Source organism: Rhinoderma darwinii, chromosome 4 (assembly GCF_050947455.1).
Source record: "Rhinoderma darwinii isolate aRhiDar2 chromosome 4, aRhiDar2.hap1, whole genome shotgun sequence".
In the NCBI taxonomy this organism is placed as follows: Eukaryota; Metazoa; Chordata; class Amphibia; order Anura; family Rhinodermatidae; genus Rhinoderma; species Rhinoderma darwinii.
Genome location: NC_134690.1, coordinates 406,053,035 through 406,073,394, shown reverse-complemented (window position 1 = coordinate 406,073,394; position 20,360 = coordinate 406,053,035). Strand labels below are relative to the sequence as shown.

Sequence of the window (20,360 nt, the reverse complement as noted above, 5' to 3'; positions counted from 1 at the left end):
GTATTTTTCGGGACAAATTTTGATCTGCGGTGCGTATTTTAGCATGACCATTTATCTTGCGTTTCCGCTTGCGAATTGTATCTGTCTAAAGCTGTGGAAAATCGCACCAAAACCGCAGCATGAAACGCGCCGAAAAACCCATCAAAGCTTAAAAAACGCACCGAAAATCGCACGATTAGGTGCGGTTTATATCTGCAAATTTCCTGTGTATTTCTTGGTTTTGGTCCGTATTTTCCACAACGTGCATGTAGCCTAAATCCCACCTTTTTTAGTATCTCTACTTGCTGTCAGTGATTGGAAACATTATTGTTTACATCCAGAGGCTGAAAACTTGCAGAGCCCTAAGGCTGGGTTCCCACAGTGCAGATTTGCTGCAGATTTTGACTGCATTTTGTAAACCAAAACCAGAATTGGATCCAGGAGAGCTGACCTATAATGCCTTTTTTTTGTATATTTATTTGGTTTAAGTTCCGTTCCTGGTTTTGGCTTAAAAAAACGCATGCAACATCTGCACTGTGGAAACCCAACCTAATAGTTCTCACAGCTGACAGTTTGTTACAATTGTTTCCAGGCTAAACCATTACATTTTACCTGATACAGTGTAACAAATCATCAGGACAGGAGAGAGATTTGTGCCGTTTGCCTACACTGAAACATTGTAACCAGTCTATCAGCTGTGTGAGCGGGAGTTGCGGGTTTTCAGATTCCGAATGTTCCCGTTTATAAGGTGTCAGGCTGTAGATACTTGGGCTCCGCGTTCCTGTTATTCCTGCGCTCAGTCCGGTCGTCTTGATTGTTATTTTTTATATTTTAGGTTTTTCCTTTTTTTATTATTGTATTTCAGGCTTCGTTCACATAATGTTTTTGCCTTCTGTCGGAGCTGTACGTGAGGGGTAATCTGTGACGGAAGGCTTAGGAATAGGGTCCAATTGTAAAAAACGTATACCGCGCTGTATACGTTTTTTGTTGTTGTAGGATTCTCTTTATAGGACGCCGCAGTAGACTAGACTTTCCTATACAGTGAGGAAAAAGGTGACGTTTACCTCTCGGACGTACGCAAAACGGACGCTCATATTTCATCCGTCGGGAAAATGTGTACATTTGGCGTATGCGTTGGGAGATTTCCTAGCACGTGCGCCGAATGTTGTGCAAAAAGAAAACGCAAACAGTGTCTCGTGCTGCGACTGCGTCCGGTGCGTAAACTCAGCGTATGCGGAGAAGGCGCATCCACAGAGCCCTATAGACCCAACAGATGCCGAGTGTGTCGTCGTGGCATCGCTTGGCCCCGTATAGGTCGGCGTACCGTTCTAGATTTTATTTTTTTAACGGTCTAGAAAAGTGTCATCTGCTGCACCCCCCCCCCATATAGACGGCCGTCGTGAAAAAAACAAAACTTCTACCGCGCGCTGTGCGGTCATTTTTTTTTTTAACATAGGCCCACAGGTCCGGACGAGCGGCGCGTGATGTGGACAGACACTGATCATTTTGGAGATAACCGACATTGTGCTCCGATATCCGTTTTTTGTTTCACAGATTTTTAGTTTTTAGCAATTTTACATTTTATTTATGAAAAAAAACAAAACATGAAAAATATAAACTTGTAACAAATATCGATGAGTCTCCCAGAGGCGCGGGCTCCGTGCGGTCATACGTTTGGTTTCTGTCCTAGGAGGTGAATGTATTTCTAGTTTTCGGCGGCGGGCACGGCTGCTCATCGCCTGAATATTTCGTGTAATGTTTTCTATTGCGAGGAGCGGTGCCAGGGCTCGGCGGCAGCCGCTTGGCTCAGTGTGGCACTTGTTCTGTTCTGAGACATTTGACAAATGAGGCTTTTTTTTTTATTATTTTTATTTCGCTGTTTATTTAAAGCGCCGTCACTAAAGCCTCCGACCCGTGGTAATAATCAGAAGTTATTCAGGAGCGATGGGGAGTGGACCGGGCGCATCGGTTATTAACCGTCCCTCTGCGCGCTCTCCTCGCACGATGCGTAATTGAAGCGCGGGGAGGCTTATTTGAAACAGCAGTTTCCCCCAAATGTATTTTCATTAATTTGATGTTTGCCACGAGCTGAGATTCGGCTGCTGAGCGCGGTCATTGCTTACCGAATAGGAGAATGTTCTTAAAGATACAGGTAGATACAGTTAGATATAGGTAGATATAGGTAGATACAGGTAGATATAGTTAGATACAGGTAGATATAGTTAGATACAGGTAGATCTAGTTAGATACAGGTAGATATAGGTAGATATAGGTAGATATAGGTAGATACAGGTAGATATAGGTAGATATAGGTAGATACAGGTAGATATAGTTAGATACAGGTAGATATAGTTAGATACAGGTAGATATAGTTAGATACAGGTAGATATAGGTAGATATAGGTAGATATAGTTAGATACAGGTAGATACAGTTAGATATAGGTAGATACAGGTAGATATAGTTAGATATAGTTAGATATAGGTAGATATAGATAGATATAGGTAGATATAGGTAGATACAGGTAGATACAGGTAGATACAGTTAGATACAGGTAGATATAGGTAGATACAGTTAGATATAGTTATATACAGGTAGATACAGTTAGATACAGGTAGATATAGTTAGATACAGGTAGATATAGTTAGATATAGGTAGATATAGGTAGATATAGGTAGATACAGGTAGATATAGTTAGATACAGGTAGATATAGTTAGATACAGGTAGATCTAGTTAGATACAGGTAGATATAGGTAGATATAGGTAGATACAGGTAGATATAGGTAGATATAGGTAGATACAGGTAGATATAGTTAGATACAGGTAGATATAGTTAGATACAGGTAGATATAGTTAGATACAGGTAGATATAGGTAGATATAGGTAGATATAGGTAGATACAGGTAGATATAGGTAGATATAGGTAGATATAGTTAGATACAGGTAGATACAGTTAGATATAGGTAGATACAGGTAGATATAGTTAGATATAGTTAGATATAGGTAGATATAGATAGATATAGGTAGATATAGGTAGATACAGGTAGATACAGGTAGATACAGTTAGATACAGGTAGATATAGGTAGATACAGTTAGATATAGTTATATACAGGTAGATACAGTTAGATACAGGTAGATATAGTTAGATATAGTTAGATACAGGTAGATATAGTTAGATATAGGTAGATATAGGTAGATATAGGTAGATACAGGTAGATATAGGTAGATACAGGTAGATATAGTTAGATACAGGTAGATCTAGTTAGATACAGGTAGATATAGGTAGATATAGGTAGATATAGGTAGATACAGGTAGATATAGGTAGATATAGGTAGATACAGGTAGATATAGTTAGATACAGGTAGATATAGTTAGATACAGGTAGATATAGTTAGATACAGGTAGATATAGGTAGATATAGGTAGATATAGGTAGATACAGGTAGATATAGGTAGATATAGGTAGATATAGTTAGATACAGGTAGATACAGTTAGATATAGGTAGATACAGGTAGATATAGTTAGATATAGTTAGATATAGTTAGATATAGGTAGATATAGATAGATATAGGTAGATATAGGTAGATACAGGTAGATACAGGTAGATACAGTTAGATACAGGTAGATATAGGTAGATACAGTTAGATATAGTTATATACAGGTAGATACAGTTAGATACAGGTAGATATAGTTAGATATAGTTAGATACAGGTAGATATAGTTAGATATAGGTAGATATAGGTAGATATAGGTAGATACAGGTAGATATAGTTAGATATAGTTAGATACAGGTAGATATAGTTAGATACAGGTAGATATAGTTAGATACAGGTAGATACAGGTAGATACAGGTAGATATAGTTAGATACAGTTAGATATAGGTAGATACAGTTAGATATAGGTAGATACAGGTAGATATAGTTAGATACAGGTAGATACAGGTAGATACAGGTAGATATAGTTAGATACAGGTAGATATAGTTAGATATAGGTAGATATAGGTAGATATAGGTAGATACAGGTAGATATAGTTAGATATAGTTAGATACAGGTAGATATAGTTAGATATAGTTAGATACAGGTAGATACAGTTAGATACAGGTACATACAGGTAGATACAGGTAGATACAGTTAGATACAGGTAGATACAGGTAGACGTATCGTATGGGGGTTTACCTGATGCCGGCTTTGTACCAGACCCTCACGTATAAATTGCTGCCACTCATATATTAGGAACCTCAAGAAAATTCCGGCGTTTATTATCTGTGCTTTTAATTAAGTTGATCAGATATTTCTGAGGTACGAGGCGCTTTATACCTCAGGGACTTTATAGCCTGGATAAATATAACTTCCTATGCTGATATAACTTGTGGCATGTGGGGGAGGGGGCAGTCTAGGCTGGGGCTTATGGGGTCCGACCCCTCTACTTGAGCAGGGTCTGCCACTATGGTTGATGTCATGTGACTACACTTGGTGCACCTGGTGGCAGCGCCGCACTGTCTTTGTATCTTTGCGGCCGCCCTCTTGATCACATGACTTGCGACTAACGAACGTGAACTACACCGGCTCGTAAAAGTTAGAAAACAAAATGTTATTTCCTTGTGGACTGAATGTTTGGCTGTTTTTTGCTTTGCATATACTTTGCTTATCTTGTACTGGTCTTCAATTAATTCACCTTATCCTCTAGTCACATCCAGAGCTGCAGTCATAATTCTGCTGGCTTCATGTTGACCCTAAGGCTGCAGCATCTCACCTGCTGGTTCAGTGTCTGTACAGACCATGTCTTACTAGGATGACTTTAGTGTGATGTCATTTATCATTGACAAAAGCTACATCTCCCACAATGCAAAGCGGCAGATCTATAGAACAATGTGTGGAACCGTATGTGCTCTCAATGATATAACTTTATCTTGTTTTCCTCTCTTCCAGGTCCAGTAAGACGATGAATCTGTGTTCAAAATGTTTTGCGGGTGAGTAGCAGCGTGTTCTGCCTGTGCACCCTAATACCTGCTGTACGCACAATAAGCTCTGCTATGTCCCGTATGCTCCGTGGCGACACATTACAGCAATGACACTGATACCAGGCCAGGAAACCCAGACATGTAGATGAGTGAGGGAAAGAAGCGGCACTTAAAGGGGCGTCACTTAAAGGGGCTGTCTGTAGTTATATAAGGATGGGTATATAATGTTGTGTACTGTGTTATGTTAATAGGGGTGCAATAACTGCGCCGTTCCTGCTTACTGTATCTTCTGTTAGAGGGTTCTACTAATTCCCACTTTAATATATACCATTAGTGCACTTTGTGTTAATAGAGGGTAGTCTGTAATATGGGATCTCTCTCAATTAGCGTGAAGAACAGATGAAGAGCGTCTCTCTCCCTGGAGGACCCGGCCTGTCCTGCATTACACACACAGCCCATTCATTTCAGTCAGAACTGTGTAATGCTTCTTCTCTCCTGTGGTGGCGCTGCAGGAAATTCCAGCACTTGCTGCCAGGTTCCCCACAAATTACAGCTGATCGCTGGGGGTCCAAGTAGCAGAATACCCAACATGTACAGCGAGCGTACGTGTCTGGCGGATCACTCCAATCCCTGCCGATTAACTGCTTAGATGCCGCAGTCAATCGAGACCCCCCCTCCGTCACCCCATCGGCCCCTAAAAACACGGGGTACTGATGGTTATTGTGGGAGCCTAATTAAGGACCCCAGGTCGGCATCTGGTAAAACTACATTTGGTATCGCCGTATTCGCATTGACACGTAGAATAAAGTTGACGTGTCGTATTTACCGCAGGGTGAACGCCGTTAGATCAAAATACAATGAGTGCATTGATGGTTTTTTCCATTCTACCGCACAAAATATATTTTAAAAAAATTTCTCAGTACATCATAGTGTACAAGAAATGGTGCCGTGAAAAAGTACAACTCGTCCCGCAAAAAAATTAAAATAACCCCCCCCCCCCCCCCCCATACGGCTATGTTGACTAAAAAATAAAAAACATATGACTCTTGAAAGGCCGCCTTGAAGACCGAATATATATGAGTTGTGTACAGTCAGGGGCGTATATAGAGGGGGGGGGGGGGCACAGCAGAACTCAAAATTTGTCTATTATCCAGAACAGATACAAGTGTAACAAACCCTCACCTTTTGGTCTGTAAAGGTTTTCAGCCTCTGGATGTAAATAAAATCATTTCATTCACTGACCACAAGCAGAGATCTTGAAAAACAGTGGAGAGTTCAAGTGTTAGTTGCATTTTATAATCCTGTACGGACTGATCAGTGAAGTTTATCTCCTCCCCCCTAAGGCTGAGAACGAGGCAGCGCACGTTGTAGATGTCGGGCGTGATAGTTCTTTGTCGCTCTGACCGGACGCCCAATTAAGCTGTGATTGTTATGGTTGTCACAATGTGTCAGGACCTGATCGAGACGTGCGTGGCTCTGGGATGTCAACCCCGTCCTCACAGGCCTCAGCTGCACTCACTATTCTGCTGGTGGAGTCACTGTGTACATACATTACATTACTTATCCTGTACTGATCCTGAGTTACATCCTGTATTATACTCCAGAGCTGCATTCACTATTCTGCTGGTGGAGTCACTGTGTACATACATTACATTACTTATCCTGTACTGATCCTGAGTTACATCCTGTATTATACTCCAGAGCTGCACTCACTATTCTGCTGGTGATGTCACTATGTACATACATTACATTACTTATCCTGTACTGATCCTGAGTTACACCCTGTATTATACTCCAGAGCTGCACTCACTATTCTGCTGGTGGAGTCACTGTGTACATACATTACATTACTTATCCTGTACTGATCCTGAGTTACATCCTGTATTATACTCCACAGCTGCACTCACTATTCTGCTGGTTGAGTCACTTTGTACATACATTACATTACTTATCCTGTACTGATCCTGAGTTATATCCTGTATTATGCTCCAGAGCTGCACTCACTATTCTGCTGGTGGAGTCACTGTGTACACACATTACATTACTTATCCTGTACTGATCCTGAGTTACATCCTGTGTTATACTCCAGAGCTGCACTCATTATTCGGCTGGTGGAGTCACTGTGTACATACATTACTTATCCTGTACTGATCCTGAGTTATATCCTGTATTGTACTCCAGAGCTGCACTCAGTATTCTGCTGGTGGAGTCACTGTATACATACATGACATTACTTATCCTGTACTGATCCTGAGTTATATCCTGTATTATACTCCAGAGCTGCACTCATTATTCTGCTGGTGGAGTCACTGTGTACATACATTACATTACTTATCCTGTACTGATCCAGAGTTACATCCTGTATTATACTCCAGAGCTGCACTCATTATTCGGCTGGTGGAGTCACTGTGTACATACATTACTTATCCTGTACTGATCCTGAGTTACATCCTGTATTATACTCCAGAGCTGCACTCATTATTCTGCTGGTGGAGTCACTGTGTACATACATTACATTACTTATCCTGTACTGCTCCTGAGTTACATCCTATATTATACTCCAGAGCTGCAATCACCATGTATTTACCAGGCTGTGCTCTATGTTGTGGTTTTGTCGCTGCTCCTCTTGTAAATTACGCAGATTCATTCAGTGTCATTCGGCTGTTAAGTTCCCACTTAAGACAACGCTGAATGTTAATCTCTGAGATCTGAGAAGTTTATTTGCTGTATTTGCTCCTTACACCCCCCTCCCCACCACTGTGTATTTTCAGGTTAATGTTTGAGGGGATGGACAGACCTGTATAGGGGTGATTGTAGGATCATCTCCCAGGTTCAGGGACAGGCTCTTGCAGTAACCGGGGGCACAGGCACTTTTGGAGGGATATCCACATCCGCATATAACGATGATTATTTTAGACTTTGTTTTTCATGTTCTTCTTTACATCATGTCTAATACTCTAGACACAGCCAGAGCAGCATTCTTAATTCTGCTGTTAAATCATGTGTTGTGCACCAGTCAAATCCAGAGTTGCATTTACAATTTTGCTCGTTTAGACTGCCCCCAGCTGGTTGTGTCTGTACAGAGCATATCCTGCTTGGGTTCATATATAGTATCAGATGCAATGTTTTCTCTACGCAGTATCCAGCTACATCTTGCACAATGCAATGCCACAAAGTGACAAATCATCATTACACGGCCTTATTGTATATTTGGAAACGATGCAAGGAGTTCTCACGTTCAGGAGCGTTCCCCTGTTGTCCGATGCTGGGTTATTGTCTGTACAGGGCATGTTCTGCTGTAATGCATTGTGTGAGATGTAGTGTTTACATTGTACAGTATTTATTTTTCTTCAAACACCTCCCACAATTCAATGCAGCAGATGATATGTGCTCAGCGTAACCAGTAATGTGTGGCGGTCATTGAAGTGATTGTAGTATGAGAACTGTAAATGCAACTCTCTGTATGAATGGAGTATGAGAATTGTGAATACAGCTCTAGAGGTTATTATAGTGTGAGTTGTGAATGCTGCTCTAGAGGTGATTGTAGTGTGAGTTGTGAATGCTGCTCTAGAGGTGATTGTAGTGTGAGTTGTGAATGCAGCTCTAGAGGCGATTGTAGTGTGAATTGTGAATGCGGCTCTAGAGGTTATTATAGTGTGAGTTGTGAATGCTGCTCTAGAGGTGATTGTAGTTTGAGTTGTGAATGCTGCTCTCAAAGTGATTGTAGTGTGAGTTGTGAATGCAGCTCTAGAGGTGATTGTAGTGTGAGTTGTAAATGCTGATCTGGAAGTGATTGTAGTGTGAGTTGTGAATGCAGCTCTAGAGGTGATAGTAGTGTGAGTTGTGAATGCGGCTCTGGAGGTGATTGTAGTGTGAGTTGTGAATGCAGCTCTAGACGTGATTGTAGTGTGAGTTGTGAAAGCAGCTCTAGAGGTGATTGTAGTGTGAGTTGTGAATGCTGATCTGGAGGTTATTGTAGTGTGAGTTGGGAATACAGCTCTGGAGGTGATTGTAGTGTGAGTTGTGAATGCAGCTCTAGAGGTGATTGTAGTGTGAGTTGTGAATGCAGCTCTGGAGGTGATTGTAGTGTGAGTTGTGAATGTGGCTCTAGAGGCGATTGTAGTGTGAATTGTGAATGCAGCTCTAGAGGTGATTGTAGTGTGTGAGTTGTTAATGCAGCTCTAGAGGTGATTGTAGTGTGAGTTGTAAATGCTGATCTGGAGGTGATTGTAGTGTGAGTTTTGAATGCTGCTCTGGAGGTGATTGTAGTGTGAGTTGTGAATGCAGCTCTAGAGGTGATTGTAGTGTGAGTTGTAAATGCTGCTCTGGAGGTGATTGTAGTGTGAGTTCTGAATGCTGCTCTGGAGGTGATTGTAGTGTGAGTTCTGAATGCTCCTCTCCATAAGATTTGGATTATAAGAATTATAATTGCTCTATAGGAATTTTTAATGCAGTTCTAGAGGTGATTGGAGCATAAGAGGTGTGACTGCAGCTCTAGGGGTGATTGGAGTATAAGTGTTGATGTAGGAGTATATATAAAGCAATGTATTAACACCGTGACTAACCAGTGCAGTGCAGAGTTTTTCTTTATTTCTTGCTTTCTGTTCTCTGCTGCGCTGTTTATACTTCTCTTCCTCGTTTTTTCGCTGCTTCGGTCGTCCTGACCTTTTATTTTGCGCCTTCGGTTTTATTTTTGGATTGAGTTTGTGTTTGCTGGAGGCCGGAGCCGTGCGTCGCTCAGGCAGCTCCAGGTTTTTTTCCCTGCGGACTGTACTCCATATTACAATCTAATTCCGTGTCCGTGTCGCGCACGCCTGAGCCCTTAATTTGTAGATTTCAATGCCGTTTGTTTGATGGTGTTTTTTTCCCCGTAATCCACGTTGAATGTAATGAGCTGTGTGCTTGGGGGACATGGTTTTGCTTCGTCAATTAGAACAAGTGGTTACTGAGAGAGTGTGTTTTAAATAAAACATGGCATCCGTGAGTGTCACCGCCGCCCCCGGAGAATGGAGGCTGCAGCTATTTTAACCCCTCCTGTGCCACACCAGTGATCTGATAAAGTGGATGCAATTTACAGAGCGAAGCATCGAGGACAATTTACCACAACCGGTATCACGTGTGCTATAAAGTCCTATAGGAAATTAGTTGTAGGAATAATCTGTTGTGTTCACTTTAAGAGCAATTAAATATCTCCGAATCCTCCTACGGGACAGTATTCTATAGTAGTTATATTCTTGTATATAGGGGCAGTATTATAGTAGTTATAGTCTTGTATATAGGAGCAGTATTATAGTAGTTATATTCTTGTATATAGGAGGCAGTATTATAGTAGTTATATTCTTCTATATAGGGGACAGTATTATAGTAGTTATATTCTTGTATATAGGGGCAGTATTATAGTAGTTATAGTCTTGTATATAGGAGCAGTATTATAGTAGTTATATTCTTGTATATAGGAGGCAGTATTATAGTAGTTATATTCTTCTATATAGGGGACAGTATTATAGTAGTTATATTCTTGTATATAGGGGCAGTATTATAGTAGTTATATTCTTGTATATAGGAGCAGTATTATAGTAGTTATATTCTTGTATATAGGAGGCAGTATTATAGTAGTTATATTCTTCTATATAGGGGACAGTATTATAGTAGTTATATTTTTGTATATAGGAAGCAGTATTATAGTAGTTATATTCTTGTATATAGGAAGCAGTATTATAGCAGTTATATTCTTGTATATAGGGGCAGTATTATAGTAGTTATATTCTTGTATATAGGAGCAGTATTATAGTAGTTATATTCTTGTATATAGGGAGCAGTATTATAGTAGTTATATTCTTGTATATAGGAAGCAGTATTATAGTAGTTATATTCTTGTATATAGGAGCAGTATTATAGTAGTTATATTCTTGTATATAGGGGTCAGTATTATAGTAGTTATATTCTTGTATATAGGGGCAGTATTATAGTAGTTATATTCTTGTATATAGGAGCAGTATTATAGTAGTTATATTCTTGTATATAGGGGCAGTATTATAGTAGTTATATTCTTGTATATAGGAGCAGTATTATAGTAGTTATATTCTTGTATATAGAGGCAGTATTATAGTAGTTATATTCTTGTATATAGGGGGCAGTATTATAGTAGTTATATTCTTGTATATAGGAGCAGTATTATAGTAGTTATATTCTTGTATATAGGAGCAGTATTATAGTAGTTATATTCTTGTATATAGAGGCAGTATTATAGTAGTTATATTCTTGTATATAGGGGGCAGTATTATAGTAGTTATATTCTTGTATATAGAGGCAGTATTACAGTAGTTATATTCTTGTATATAGGGGCAGTATTATAGTAGTTATATTCTTGTATATAGAGGCAGTATTATAGTAGTTATATTCTTGTATATAGGGGGCAGTATTATAGTAGTTATATTCTTGTATATAGGGGCTGTATTATAGTTGTTATATTCTTGTATATAGGAGGCAGTATTATAGTAGTTATATTCTTGTATATAGGGGGCAGTATTATAGTAGTAATATTCTTGTATATAGGGAGCAGTATTATAGTAGTTATATTCTTGTATATGGGGGCAGTATTATAGTAGTTATATTCTTGTATATAGGGAGCAGTATTATAGTAGTTATATTCTTGTATATAGGGGCAGTATTATAGTAGTTATATTCTTGTATATAGGAGCAGTATTATAGTAGTTATATTCCTGTATATAGGGGCAGTATTATAGTAGTTATATTCTTGTATATAGAGGCAGTATTATAGTAGTTATATTCTTGTATATAGGAGCAGTATTATAGTAGTTATATTCTTGTATATAGGGGGCAGTATTATAGTAGTTATATTCTTGTATATAGGGGCAGTATTATAGTAGTTATATTCTTGTATATAGGAGCAGTATTATAGTAGTTATATTCTTGTATATAGGGGGCAGTATTATAGTAGTTATATTCTTGTATATAGGGGGCAGTATTATAGTAGTTATATTCTTGTATATAAGAGCAGTATTATAGTAGTTATATTCTTGTATATAGGGAGCAGTATTATAGTAGTTATATTCTTGTATATAGAGGCAGTATTATAGTAGTTATATTCTTGTATATAGGAGCAGTATTATAGTAGTTATATTCTTGTATATAGGGGGCAGTATTATAGTAGTTATATTCTTGTATATAGAGGCAGTATTATAGTAGTTATATTCTTGTATATAGGAGCAGTATTATAGTAGTTATATTCTTGTATATAGTAGCAGTATTATAGTAGTTATATTCTTGTATATAGGGGCAGTATTATAGTAGTTATATTCTTGTATATAAGAGGCAGTATTATAGTAGTTATATTCTTGTATATAGGAGCAGTATTATAGTAGTTATATTTTAGTACATAGGGGGCAGTATTATAGTAGTTATATTCTTGTATATAGGAGCAGTATTATAGTAGTTATATTCTTGTACATAGGGGCAGTATTATAGTAGTTATATTCTTGTATATGGGGGCAGTATTATAGTAGTTATATTCTTGTATATGGGGGCAGTATTATAGTAGTTATATTCTTGTATATATGAGCAGTATTATAGTAGATATATTCTGGTATATAGGAGCAGTATTATAGTAGTTATATTCTTGTATATAGGAGGCAATATTATATTCTTGTATATAGGGGGCAGTATTATAGTAGATATATTTTGTATATAGGGGGTGGTAATATAGTAGTAATATTCTTGTATATAGGGGAAGTATTATAGTAGTTATATTCTTCTATATAGGGGCAGTATTATAGTAGTTATATTCTTGTATATAGGGGGCAGTATTATAGTAGTTATATTCTTGTGTATAGGAGCAGTATTATAGTAGTTATATTCTTGTATATAGGAGCAGTATTATAGTAGTTATATTCTTGTATATAGGGGGCAGTATTATAGTAGTTATATTCTTGTATATAGGGGGCAGTATTATAGTAGTTATATTCTTGTATATAGGGGCAGTATTATAATAGTTATATTCTTGTATATGGCAGTATTATAGTAGTTATATTCTTGTATATAGGGGCAGTATTATAGTAGTTATATTCTTGTATATAGGGGCAGTATTATCGTAGTTATATTCTTGTATATAGAGGGCAGTATTATTGTAGTTATATTGTATATAGGGGCCAGTATTATAGTAGTTATATTCTTGTATATAGAGGGCAGTATTATAGCAGTTATATTCTTGTATATAGGGGCAGTATTATAGTAGTTATATTCTTGTATATAGGACCAGTATTATAGTAGTTATATTCTTGTGTATAGGGGCAGTATTATAGTAGTTATATTCTTGTATATAGGGGCAGAATTATAGTATTTATATTCTTGTATATAGGAGCAGTATTATAGTAGTTATATTCTTGTATATAGGAGCAGTATTATAGTAGTTATATTCTTGTGTATAGGGGCAGTATTATAGTAGTTATATTCTTGTGTATAGTGAGCAGTATGATAGTAGTTATATTCTTGTATATAGGGGCAGTATTATAGTAGTTATATTCTTGTATATAGGACCAGTATTATAGTAGTTATATTCTTGTGTATAGGGGCAGTATTATAGTAGTTATATTCTTGTATATAGGGGGCAGTATTATAGTAGTTATATTCTTGTATATAGGAGCAGTATTATAGTAGTTATATTCTTGTATATAGGAGCAGTATTACAGTAGTTATATTCTTGTATATAGGACCAGTATTATAGTAGTTATATTCTTGTATATAGGAGCAGTATTATAGTAGTTATATTCTTGTATATAGGGGCAGTTTTATAGTAGTTATATTCTTGTATATAGGACCAGTATTATAGTAGTTATATTCTTGTGTATAGGAGGCAGTATTATAGTAGTTCGATTCTTGTATATAGGAGCAGTATTATAGTAGTTATATTCTTGTATATAGGAGCAGTATTATAGTAGTTATATTCTTGTATATAGGGGCAGTATTATAGTAGTTATATTCTTGTATATAGGGGGCAGTATTATAGTAGTTATATTCTTGTATATAGGAGTAGTATTATAGTAGTTATATTCTTGTATATAGGAGCAGTATTATAGTAGTTATATTCTTGTACATAGGGGGCAGTATTATAGTAGTTATATTCTTGTATATAGGGGCAGTATTATAGTAGTTATATTCTTGTATATAGGGGCAGTATCATAGTAGTTATATTCTTGTATATAGGGGGCAGTATTATAGTAGTTATATTCTTGTATATAGGAGCAGTATTATAGTACGTATATTCTTGTATATAGGGGCAGTATTATAGTAGTTATATTCTTGTATATAGCGGGCAGTATTATAGTAGTTCTTGTATATAGGGGCAGTATTATAGTAGTTATATTCTTGTATATAGGGGCAGTATTATAGTAGTTATATTCTTGTATATAGGGGGCAGTATTATAGTAGATATATTTTTGTATATAGGGGGTGGTAATATAGTAGTAATCTTGTATATAGGGGCAGTATTATAGTAGTTATATTCTTGTATATAGAAGCAGTATTATAGTAGTTATATTCTTGTATATAGGAGCAGTATTATAGTAGTTATATTCTTGTATATAGGGGGCAGTATTATAGTAGTTATATTCTTGTATATAGGGGGCAGTATTATAGTAGTTATATTCTTGTATATAGGGGCAGTATTATAATAGTTATATTCTTGTATATGGCAGTATTATAGTAGTTATATTCTTGTATATAGGGGCAGTATTATAGTAGTTATATTCTTGTATATAGGGGCAGTATTATAGTAGTTATATTCTTGTATATAGAGGGCAGTATTATTGTAGTTATATCGTATATAGGGGCCAGTATTATAGTAGTTATATTCTTGTATATAGAGGGCAGTATTATAGCAGTTATATTCTTGTATATAGGGGCAGTATTATAGTAGTTATATTCTTGTATATAGGACCAGTATTATAGTAGTTATATTCTTGTGTATAGGGGCAGTATTATAGTAGTTATATTCTTGTATATAGGGGCAGTATTATAGTAGTTATATTCTTGTATATAGGGGCAGAATTATAGTAGTTATATTCTTGTATATAGGAGCAGTATTATAGTAGTTATATTCTTATATATAGGGGCAGTATTATAGTAGTTATATTCTTGTATATAGGGGCAGTATTATAGTAGTTATATTCTTATATATAGGATCAGTATTATAGTAGTTATATTCTTGTGTATAGGGGCAGTATTATAGTAGTTATATTCTTGTGTATAGTGAGCAGTATTATAGTAGTTATATTCTTGTATATAGGAGCAGTATTATAGTAGTTATATTCTTGTATATAGGAGCAGTATTATAGTAGTTATATTCTTGTATATAGGGGCAGTTTTATAGTAGTTATATTCTTGTATATAGGACCAGTATTATAGTAGTTATATTCTTGTGTATAGGAGGCAGTATTATAGTAGTTCTATTCTTGTATATAGGAGCAGTATTATAGTAGTTATATTCTTGTACATAGGGGGCAGTATTATAGTAGTTATATTCTTGTATATAGGGGCAGTATTCTAGTAGTTATATTCTTGTATATAGGGGCAGTATCATAGTAGTTATATTCTTGTATATAGGGGGCAGTATTATAGTAGTTATATTCTTGTATATAGGAGCAGTATTATAGTACGTATATTCTTGTATATAGGGGCAGTATTCTAGTAGTTATATTCTTGTATATAGCGGGCAGTATTATAGTAGTTATATTCTTGTATATAGGGGCAGTATTATAGTAGTTATATTCTTGTATATAGGGGCAGTATTATAGTAGTTATATTATTGTATATAGGGGGCAGTATTATAGTAGTTATATTCTTGTATATAGGGGTAGTATTATAGTAGTTATATTCTTGTATATAGGGGTATTATTATAGTAGTTATATTCTTGTATATAGGGGCAGTATTATAGTAGTTATATTATTGTATATAGGGGGCAGTATTATAGTAGTTATATTCTTGTATATAGGGAGCAGTATTATAGTAGTTATATTCTTGTATATAGGAGGCAGTATTATATTAGTTATATTCTTGTATATAGGAGCAGTATTATAGTAGTTATATTCTTGTATATAGGGGCAGTATTATAGTAGTTATATTCTTGTATATAGGCGGCAGTATTATAGTAGTTATATTCTTGTATATAGGAGCAGTATTATAGTAGTTATATTCTTGTATATATGGGCAGTTTTATAGTAGTTATATTCTTGTATATAGGGGCAGTATTATAGTAGTTATATTCTTGTATATAGGACCAGTATTATAGTAGTTATATTCTTGTATATAGGAGCAGTATTATAGTAGTTATATTCTTGTATATAGGAGCAGTATTATAGTAGTTATATTCTTGTATGTAGGGGCAGTATTATAGTAGTTATATTCTTGTATATAGGAAGCAGTATTATAGTAGTTATATTCTTGTATATAGGGGGCAGTATTATAGTAGTTATACTCTTGTATATAGGAGCAGTATTATAGTAGTTATATTCTTGTATATAGGGAGCAGTATTATAGCTGTTATATTCCTGTATATAGGGGGGAGTATTATAGTAGTTATATTCTTGTATATAGGGGCAGTATTATAGTAGTTATATTCTTGTATATAGGGGGCAGTATTATAGTAGTTATATTCCTGTATATAGGGGGGAGTATTATAGTAGTTATATTCTTGTATATAGGGGCAGTATTATAGTAGTTATATTCTTGTATATAGGGGGCAGTATTATAGTTGTTATATTCTTGTATATAGGGGCAGTATTATAGTAGTTATATTCTTGTATATAGGGGCAGTATTATAGTAGTTATATTCTTGTATATAGGAGCAGTATTATAGTAGTTATATTCTTGTATATAGGGGGCAGTATTATAGTAGTTATATTCTTGTATATAGGAGCAGTATTCTAGTAGTTATATTCTTGTATATGGGAGCAGTATTATAGTAGTTATATTCTTGTATATAGGGGCAGTATTATAGTAGTTATATTCTTGTATATAGGGGGCAGTATTATAGTAGTTATATTCTTGTATATAGGAGCAGTATTATAGTAGTTATATTGTTGTGTATAGGGGGCAGTATTATAGTAGTTATATTCTTGTATATAGGGGCAGTATTATAGTAGTTATATTCTTGTATATAGGGGCAGTATTATAGTAGTTATATTCTTGTGTATAGGGGGCAGTATTATAGTAGTTATATCCTTGTATATAGGGGCAGTATTATAGTAGTTATATTCTTGTATATAGGAGGCAGTATTATAGTAGTTATATTCTTGTATATAGGGGCAGTATTATAGTAGTTATATTCTTGTATATAGGAGCAGTGTTATAGTAGTTATATTCTTGTATATAGGGGGCAGTATTATAGTAATTATATTCTTGTATATAGGGGCAGTATTATAGTAGTTATATTGTTGTGTATAGGGGGCAGTATTATAGTAGTTATATTCTTGTGTATAGGGGGCCGGGTCCGTCCTGTATTAAACATTCTTTTGTCAGTTACTTGTGATCTTCTCATAGGTTGAGGTCCGTCTGGATATTTTATCTGCAGTGACTACATTAGGCTTCTCTCTACTCCAGGATCGGTCCTTGAGTGTTTGTTCATTTTTCCATTCACCCCTGGGACCCCCTCAGCTTCTAGATACAGAATCCATCATTAGTAGAATTTCCATTGTTTCTATGAACAACATGAGATGAGGATTTGAATATTCTATGAATAGTAAGTGAGACTTTGTGTCTTGCTAATAAAGCTTTACCTCATCCTCTGGGGGCCACATTTTCATACACACAGAAGAGCAGCCACCTGTGCACCGCATTGCTATTATAAACTCCTGGATCGGCTCACAGACGTGCCAATCACTGTTTTATTAGGCTGAGACATCTTAAAGTCTACACCTTTAATAAAACTGCTCTAATATAGAAGGAAACACATTAGTAACAATCCTCTATTGTTGTTATTATATAGGTTTTTTTTTTTAGTGTACAATAATTGTAGTCTCATCTCTCCACATTGTTTGCAGTTACATAAAGCAACATTTCTTAAAGGGATTGTCCAGAATTGTAAAAAAAATAGCGTCATACATGTCTATCGGTTGTGTTTGGTAATGCAGCTTTAATATACATGAGCTGCAATACCACACACAACCTATGGACAGGTGTGGCACTGTTTCTGGAAGAAAGAAGCCGTTTTCCAATCCTTAACAACCCCTTTAAATTGACTAGTCATAATATGGCATTGATGGGGCCTGCGAACTGAGACCCTTGCAGTCCCTTCAATTCGGGCTACAGAGAGTTCTGATGATGGTCGGGTTGAAGTTCACGGGTTTCCTCCATTTTTAACTTCTGAAAGTGCTACGGTTAATTTACACATTTTGGTGATTATTCACCTTTTATTATTTACTCACGTCCATGTTCTGCCTTGTCATTCATCCTGAGCTCGCTGGTTCATAAATATTTCAGGCCAGAAAACAGTCTTTTTGCAGCATTCTCTGCTTTGTCTTCACACAGTTTCCTGCAACGCTCCTTTATTTTTATTTTTTTTTGACTGTTCATCCTGAGCCTCCTGGTTCATGAACAGAATACTTTGCATCAATCATAACAACAACTGCTCGGGGTAAATGTACAAAGTACAAAACGATCCTCAATGAACCAAAGTTAAAATGTGTTGTTCAGTGATAATAATAATCGTTCTCATTGGTCACATTGTAAGCGTTCGTCGTCTGACTTTTCTTACGTCGTGGACATGGCGGCCTGGGTGCGATAATGTAAACGTCCTTCTTTAGGGTCTTGCGGGTCGTTGGTCATTAAATGCAGATTCGCAGGAAAGTGCTGATAAATAGAACTCACATGTACAGATGTTTTTTCTGCCATTTAGGGTCTGTGAAAAGCTGGGTGACCTCTCCTGTGGGCTCTATAATGGCGGCCGTTACCGGACCTGGATTATTTCCGTATCCCCGTTCACTCTCCGGCCTCCTGTTCTGGCGCTGTCGTCCTCCCTGAGCTCGTCGTAATGTTTATCGCCTGCAGACAAGATTGATAAGACGACTTTGGGCTGCTCTTTCATCTCGCTGCTCGTCATGATGACTGATGACTGCGGGTGAAGACATTAAGTCGCGTTCTTAGGCTTCGCTCCCAGTCGCAATTTTAATACAATCGATTTTTCATGGCAATCAGATTTTGTGTTACTTTATAACGTTGCTGATTCTTAAAGTAAACCTGGAAACCGTCCAGTAATGATTAGCGGGACCTGTGCGGACGCAGTGACCTCGCCGACTTGACCACTCATCCGATGATAAACTTCGGACACAGGGTCCAATAAGTCCGAAGTCTCTTCGTCCTCCCATCATGCAAGCTGAGAGCGCTTGACTTTGAAGTGTCTACAATCAAACAAACAAGAAAAATATTCTTTAAGTAATTACATAAAATATTATCCTGTTGACCCTTAAAGGGTTATTCCCATCTCCGACATTTCTACCATATGCGCAGGATATTCCATCAATGTCTGAGATGGGAATAACCATTTAACCTACAGGAACTTACACTATAGAATCAACTTTATTTCCCAAGAACATATTTCACTGTACTGTCTCTTTAAATTTTACCTGTTATCACTTAAATCTCCTCAGTGACCAAATAATTAATCTAGTATAAAATGGTAAATAGACGACCGGGTGGAGGGGGATGGAGCTGCAGCTTATTTCACTTTGTGTGAGACTCCTGCTGTGAGAGGGGAGGAGGAAGCAGCAGGAGGAGACATCTGATTGGCTTGGAACACTCAGCATAGCTCAGACATCAGTCCAGGAAGAGCCCGCCCACTCAGCAGGCACAGGGAGAGAGGGTGAAATATGAACGTGAAGGCCCAAAATCTGGAGGTTACACAGAACATTTCTGGCTGCTCCACATCTAAAGCTGCCTGAGACTGTGGGCATGTTTTTATAATGATAGGTGTAGTAGTTGGGCTGTGATCCTTGGTGTACAAAAACTGACACGACGCGAAGCAGCTGCCTCTCCCTCACTCAGAGCAGGAACTCCCAGCAAAGTCGGAAACCACCAATAAGCTGCTGAATTATATCCAACCAATTGGCTTCAATCAGGAAGTAGATCCTTGTCTTTCTGTGTATCTGCACCATGGAAACCCCCCCAGGGCCGGCTTTAAGATAGATGGCGCCCCGTGCAAAATTATCTTTCGGCGCCCCTCCACCATCATTAAAAAAATGCCCCATAAAAAAAGTGTAATGCCTTATATAGTGCCCCGGCACAGTATAATGCCCCTTCAGTGCCCCCATATTATAATAATATATATTATAACCCCTTCAAGAACACAGTATTTTGTCCTCTAATTGTGCCACACACCGTATTATGCCCCCTGTCGTACCCCTACACG

The 20,360-nt window shown here is 36.9% G+C and overlaps 1 protein-coding gene across 1 annotated transcript in view; it reads left to right on the top strand.

The window, feature by feature from the left end:
- Positions 1–20,360, top strand: part of ZFAND3 (zinc finger AN1-type containing 3) — a 334,693-nt gene that overhangs the window by 82,302 nt on the left and 232,031 nt on the right. Inside the window, exon 2 of the mRNA XM_075863502.1 lies at positions 4,910–4,950. Coding sequence (XP_075719617.1) covers positions 4,910–4,950 — 41 coding nt within the window. The remainder of the gene's footprint in view (positions 1–4,909; positions 4,951–20,360) is intronic.